The sequence below is a fragment of the Gouania willdenowi genome, chromosome 15 (genome assembly GCF_900634775.1).
Source record: "Gouania willdenowi chromosome 15, fGouWil2.1, whole genome shotgun sequence".
In the NCBI taxonomy this organism is placed as follows: Eukaryota; Metazoa; Chordata; class Actinopteri; order Blenniiformes; family Gobiesocidae; genus Gouania; species Gouania willdenowi.
In genome coordinates, this window is record NC_041058.1 from 13731122 (window position 1) to 13738408 (window position 7287).

Below are 7287 nucleotides of genomic sequence, written 5' to 3' on the forward strand. Positions count from 1 at the left end.
TCAGTGTTCTCCTCCATCCTCACACCGTCCGCACCTTCTGGACCAGCTCAGCTGCCCTCAGCCCTCTCAGCTGTCAGGATGTTCATGCACTGGGAGGCTTTCTATTACACCTTCATTCTGCTGACTCACATGAGGTCGTGCTGCAGCTGGTAAGTGAGATTTATCACCATTTTATTACACATCTTATTTGAACTTTATCTAATTGTTCTCCCACCATTCACATTTTTAATCGAAAAGGTGTTAATTTCTGATCTTTACCCTAATTATTTAAGCCATTACAGTAACTATAGCGTTAAAATTCCCCAAAATATTTCTTATGAATATATATTTATATATATATATATGTATGTATTTTTAAATTAAATTATTTCAATGAAAGATTTGACCCAATAGCACTAACAGGCTAAAAGTGAATGGATTTTCAACAATCAATCAAATGTGTAAAACATTACTACCCCAGTGTATTACAAAGCCAATATTTATTTGTATTTAATTAAAAAAATAAAAATAAAAATAAAAACATAAATTATATGGTGTAAATATTTGAACAAAAGGAGGGAAAGAAGAGTCGGAGTCATTAATTGTCAAAGAATGGCTTCCATACAGAAGAAAAACACAAGATCACAAAAACGGATAAACGCAATCAAATAATAATAATACATGTTGTTTTGGTATTTTTTTTAATAATAAAATCAACTTTGGAAAAATACGGAATCCAAAAAAATTATGACAATTTAAAAAAAATGAATGCCTACAGGCATCTATTCCTAACAATCGTACATAATCTTCACTTCACAATTAAGTTTGAAAAAAAATTCCAATTTATGAATGGAAATTAATACAATTTTCTAAATTAAAAAAAAAAAAAAAAAAAAAACTTTCCTACAGCACATCGCCTGTGCGGGTGAAAAAGACTAGTTTCCTCTTTAGTGTCACAGTTAAACATGTTACAAAGTGCACTAATGACAGATGTTAGCGGAGGAATTTGCAAAGGACACTGAGCTTCTCAGAGTGAATAAGCTGTCTCCTTTTCCAGGTCAGTGAATAATTTCTTGATGACCGGACCCAAGGTAAGCCAACTTTCTTTTGATCTTTTCTCCCAGAGGAAAGGCGGCCAAGCCATATTATATCTTACCTCAAGTCCATGTATAAAGCCACTGGTACCTGTTCGTATATTCAACAATGGCATTGATATTCTTGAGCTGTTGTGATTTTAACCCCCCACACACACACTCTCCCCCCTTCGTACACTTGACCTCATTCAGAGGTTCTGGCATCGGAGGGTTGAATGTGTTAAGAGGCAAGGGCAGCTATTGGTGTAGTGGGTGGTCATCATTAGCGAGCCAGACTCCTGTGAAAGAGGTGGCACTCCATCTCCCTGAAGGCCCCTTGAGACATATTAGTTATATTATCATTCACACAGTCTGAACAAGCAGCAGAGCGGCAGGCGATGGCCAGGGAATGCAGCCATCCATTGTATTTACAGCAGCTAGATTTGGAGTGCTGGAGTCAGGTTGTGTTGTAATTAAAGCCGACAACGATCCGTGTTCTAATCTGCAAAACATCCAGATGTTGCTACTTGATTTTAGTCCTCGTCTATGCCGCAGTTTTTTTTTTTTTCTATCTTTCTGTGGTGGATCATAAGGAAAGGACCTTAACAGGAGTGTAAATATTATAGTGGTTGTTTCCAACAGTACATTTTTAGTTCATGTTTAACACAAAGTTGGCTGTATAAGTTACACATGTGAGAAAAATCTCTATCCAAGACTGTTGCGCCCACCCCTGACTGTCCATCTCTGTGTGTAGGTCCCTTTAAGTGCATGCTGTCAAACTATTTTTCCTATTTTAGACAGCATGAAGTCACAAAATGAACTGCAGAACAAAACTAGATAAAGTAAAAAAACAGTGAAAATGTCATATATCAACATATAAATCTCGTACTGTACATGTGATTAGGTAGCTCATTGTACTTCGTATCCCTGCAGGCGTATCTAATCTACTCCAGCAGTGTGGCGGCCGGGGCTCAGAGTGGCATAGAAGAGTGCAAATACCAGTTTGCATGGGACCGCTGGAACTGTCCTGAAAGAGCTTTGCAGCTTTCCACACACAGCAGTCTCCGAAGTGGTGAGTTGATCGGAAGCAACACCATCTGCAGGCAGTAGTTTAATTAAACCCTGGCTAGGGAAACATGGAGATTTGATCAGATAAGTAGTGTTGTGCTCAAGACCACATTATCAGAGACCAAGACTTTCCCAAGACCAGAATGGACTGAGACCAAGACAAGACCAAGACTTTTGGGAGTCGAGACCGAGTCAAGACCAAGACCGAGAGAATCCGAGACCGAGACCAAGACCGAGAGAAGCCGAGACCGAGACCAAGACCGAGGCCATACAATCAATTTTAAAAACCATGACAAGGTTGAACAGTTAAAGAACATTATCTCTTTAGTTTTAGTTCCTTTCAAATATACATACAAATACAAAAAAAAAAGGTAATACATGAATCGAAGATATTTACAGTTTGACAGAGTTTTTCTCCTCATTATCACATTAGTAAAGTCGAAGAATGACAGAAATCATTGCTGTTCTTGACAAAAAAAATTCCGTGTTCGGGCACTCCAAGACAAGACCGAGTAAAGATGCTTTCAAGTCTGAGACAAGATCAAGACCTTTAAAATCTGGTATTGAGAGCGGTCTCAAGTACTACAACACTACAGAGAATGAATGTTTATCATGGTTAGGGACATTAGAGAATAAAAACACACATTCATAACAAAATATAGCCCTGAATCACAACCCCTGCACCCAAAACTTCCCACCAGCAAGACAAATATTTCACATTCTTACAAAAAAGGTGCAAAATACGTGAAAATTCTGAACACAGAGATGGATTTGTGCGATCAAACGTGATGGTAAACTTATTTCTTTGTCCCTAGCCAATCGAGAGACTGCGTTTGTCCATGCCATCAGCTCTGCTGGAGTTATGTACACGCTAACAAGGAACTGCAGCCTCGGAGACTTCGACAACTGCGGCTGTGATGACAGCAGAAACGGCCAACGAGGTCAGAGAAACGCTCAAACCATGCAGTACAAACAAGATACTGATCACTTTTGAAAAAATGACTTTATTCGTTTCTTCCCAGGTGGTCATGGCTGGTTGTGGGGGGGCTGTAGTGACAACGTTGGCTTTGGAGAGGCCATCTCCAAACAATTTGTTGATGCACTGGAGACGGGCCAGGATGCTCGGGCAGCCATGAATTTGCACAACAACGAGGCTGGACGTAAGGTACAGTTGGTGCTAACTCAACTTAAAAAATGCAGGATGAGGCTATGGGATTGGATTATAAAATGTTTATGTCATTTGTACTGGGTGGTAACTTGGTTATAATAATACAAACATTTGGTTGCCCTTGAGCGTAAAGCACCTTTTGAATATTTCTTGTCGTCAGGATCACTCTGAGTGTGCCACCCAAGCATCCCTTTCACTATAAGTGAGGTGCCACTTGTCTCCAATAATAACGGTGTGTTCGGTGTACCAGAAGGGCCTATTTAACCGGCTGAATGCTCCATATGACAATACCTCAACTCGAGAATCTCAGGATCGCTGGTGCAAGCTTAATTAGAGATCCCGTGGAGGCAGACATTGCACAGCATTCTGTATTATTCTTCGTTTTTTAAATAAGTGTTTTAGTTTTATTCTTGCAATAAGGATCCCACATTTATGTTGGTCTTTGTTTGGCCCTGAGGGAGTTTGAGGGGACCACAGGCGTGCAGCTGAAGTGCTCTTTGTTTATGGTGCCTTTACTCCCCCCTGTTGGGCCTTGGGATCCCCATGGCACCTGGAGCATCATTGTAACAGAAAAAAATGGAAAAAGAAAGAGAGAAATACTCCTTTTTCATGTCTTCACTGAAAAGGACTCTCCATTGGGTCTTCTCACAGAGGAAAACATGTTGATAATGAACATGTTAAATAAATACTCCCTATTTATCCAGGCGAGGACAATGGGACTCAATGTGAAACTTTAGTTCAGCCTCACCTCGATAGCAAGTTCATCCCCTACTCACCTAAAGAAAACTCTTTCTTTCAACCGACAGCTGTTTTGTGTCGAGGAAAGTCAGGAAACAGTGAAGGCAACAAAGAAACTGAGCCGTGGAGCAGTGAAGCTGTCATTTCTTCCTTTCAAGGCATTCGTTCTTTCTTTTACCAAAAGGGAACATTTTGAGAATACAATTAGAGAATTTGACAACACATCAATCAAGACACAATGAAGCTCAACAGATTCAAGTGCAAGTTTGATGTACTTTTCAAAGTAGGACCAAAATAATTACTTTAAACATGATTAAAGAGCAATGAGTAAGGATATCAAAATCTCTGTCAACTTAAGTTTTAAAATAGACTGGGTCTCAAAGCAGCATTTAATATGTAACTTTTATATTTAACCAGACCTCCAAGATGATCTTGGCTAACTACATTCATATAGTGTGCACATCCTTGCTTTGCATTTTGCATCATATATAGTATTCACAATATTTGTTTGTTTATTTGACTGTTAGCAGGATTGTGTCACAAGCACTTCATGGATTTTGACAAAATTTTAACCAAAGATACACCTTCCACCATGTAAGATTCCATTACATTTTGGAGGGTATCTGGATTAAAATACAATGACTCTGGATCAGTTTGAAAAGTTAAAAAAATCCTTATATCTCTCACTATTGGTGAGTCTTCAAAAATTCATTTTTTAGTTTGAAATTGACCGATCTTTATGAAATTTGACTCAGATATGTCAGGTGGGTTCTTCAGTTAACCCACTAAGTTTTATCCAGATCGGATCCTGATGACGCATTTTATTGTAATTCTGCGAAAACTGGGGTGCCCATTCATTTACATAATGTATCGTTATTAAAGGAGATTGAAATGACCATTTTTAGGATCACTGATCCAGATAGTTTGCTCTTGGTGGAGGTTTGTGCTCCTGTTAAAAATGTATCATCTTCTAATTGTTAAACGACTGATAGACACTGTCTTTACGTGTTCAGGCAGTGAAGGGGACCATGCAGAAGACATGCAAGTGTCATGGTGTGTCTGGAAGCTGCACGACTCAGACCTGCTGGCTTCAGCTGCCGGAGTTCAGAGAAGTGGGGAACTACTTGAAGGAGAAGTACCACAGGGCTCTGAAAGTGGATCTTCTACGTGGAGCAGGAAACAGTGCAGCGAGTCGGGGGGCCATCACTGAAACCTTCAGCTCCATATCACGCAAAGAGCTGGTCCACCTCGAGGACTCCCCAGATTACTGCTTGGAGAATCGCACTTTGGGCCTGCCGGGGACCGAGGGACGTGAGTGCCTTAAGAAGGGAAAGAACTTGAGCAAATGGGAAAAACGGAGCTGCAAAAGACTATGTGGAGAGTGCGGGCTGGCTGTGGAGGAGCGCAAAGCTGAGATGGTGTCCAGCTGCAATTGCAAATTCCACTGGTGCTGTGCAGTGAAGTGTGAGCAGTGCAAAAAGACGGTGACTAAATATTTTTGTGTAAAGAAAGGAGGACAAAGGGGAAGGAATGATAGTGCCAGCAGCCGCAGGAAAAACCTCAGACTGAAGAAGAAACACTAAGAATCTTCATCTATTCATTTTTCTATCATTTCCTATAAACACCCACATGGTGCAAATTCCCCAAGTGTGGGGACTTGGGGTAAAAAAAAAGCTGAAAATCCAATTTTAGACCATCTTTGTTTTTATATTTCTTAATGACAATAAATGTCAACGGGACAGACAGGCGGTTTAGTTTGCCGTATAACTTTGGTATAAATGTATTTAAGATTTATTTTTGTATGTTTTTGTATTTTTCTTTTACAACATTTTGAGCTTTCTGCGCATTTTAAATACTCTTTCCTCCACTGTGTCATTGTTTACCCCATGTTTTATTTATTTTTACATAAAAGAAAACCTCCGTTGGGACTCACTACTTGTTACATTTTTAAATATTTGTTTTTGAAGATAATTGTGGACAGTTTTATACATCACCTGCACCACCCCCCTCCCACCGCTCATTGCCACTGGCTCTTATTGTATTTATTGTACATAAAATGAAGCACTTTGTATTGTACATTGTTAATTTATTGCACAGCATTTATTAGTTTCCCTATATTATTAGATGTTTCTTTGCTGTTTTGTTTTCATTAAAACGCAATCAAAGAATTATTAATCCTACAGTTGTGTTTCTTTCAGCCAGTTCTTGTTTAACATACTCTTTGTGACAGTAATTCCTTGTGCTGTGGAGTAAACACAGTCTCACTCTTCACACTGGGGTTTGGAAAGTCCAATGCAAACGTACAAGCATAGAAACCCTTCCAGTGAACTCTTCCGTCATGTCTCCCTCAATTTCTCCTTAACAAATACCTCCCATTCTCCCCTCGTCGTGGTAATCCTCAAAGAGCCTCCCTAACTCCTGAGCGCCTGGAAGTTTCTTCACTGTTTAATACTAGTTTAATTAACATGGTCCAGACAGAGTAGGGCCTTAGGGGTGGAGGGCATGAGGCAAGCTGCCCTTTAAAAAAAAAATAAAATCAAACAGCCTCTAATTTTGTATGCTAATCTCCTTTTTCACGCTGCCCCTCCTCGTGAGCGGGAGGGAAAGAAATGTTGGGAAAACTTTGGGTTGCCTGTGCAAGGCTTCCTGTGGCTGTTTTATTTCTGGGCCCTACCTATTTGGATCCTTTCACTCTTCTAGGGCCTTCCTTTGCTTGATTTAACAATGAATGCAGAGCTAATCAGCTCTCTCGGAAATGCACCACTGTCGAGCAAGGTAATCCCTCCTTCTCTCCTCTCAATGGGCTGTCGCCTTCTAAAGGACTTTGGGAAAAGGCTTTGCACAGATTCACACTGTTCGCTCAAAAGAAGTTAGTTCAAGTATTGTGCCCAAACAAGTGGGTTTTATAAACACATGCTTGCCAGGATACTCACTCCACCTGCAAAGAAGAGGTGCCAGGACTCGGCGGACCAGCACATGGCAGGCGAGGCTGAAGCCCTTCAGAGGAGAGGGGACATGAAAGGAGAGATTAGAAGTCTCATTGAGAAGGGGGCGTTCATTTCTGCACCTTCCTCTTTTTACTCAATTGGGTGTCAAGGAAACACCTTGTTGACATCTTATTTACGAAATAATGATCACAATCAAAACTCCTCTCTCCTCTGATGACCCCATGGCCTGCCAAGCATGCAGAGAAACCCTCTCACCAATGAAAGATGCAGTATACCAAGCTTTAGCGCTGCACCCTAGAACGAGAAAAACTAG

General features: G+C 40.4%; 1 protein-coding gene across 1 annotated transcript; it reads left to right on the forward strand.

The window, feature by feature from the left end:
* Positions 1–78: 78 nt before the first annotated feature.
* wnt8b (wingless-type MMTV integration site family, member 8b) lies at positions 79–5761 on the forward strand. Its single transcript, XM_028468942.1, has 6 exons — positions 79–149; positions 1037–1070; positions 1986–2124; positions 2936–3061; positions 3143–3285; positions 5040–5761. The coding sequence occupies exons 1-6, from the start codon at positions 79–81 to the stop codon at positions 5607–5609; spliced, it is 1083 nt and encodes a 360-aa protein (XP_028324743.1). The 3' UTR covers positions 5610–5761.
* Positions 5762–7287: the final 1526 nt, after the last annotated feature.

Bases quoted from the DNA above. Each gene is read 5' to 3' on its own strand.
- wnt8b (XM_028468942.1), top strand. From the start codon at position 79: ATGTTCATGCACTGGGAGGCTTTCTATTACACCTTCATTCTGCTGACT. The intron at 3,062-3,142 runs GTCAGAGAAACG...GTTTCTTCCCAG, and splicing joins CAGCAGAAACGGCCAACGAG to GTGGTCATGGCTGGTTGTGG. The intron at 3,286-5,039 runs GTACAGTTGGTG...TTACGTGTTCAG, and splicing joins ACAACGAGGCTGGACGTAAG to GCAGTGAAGGGGACCATGCA.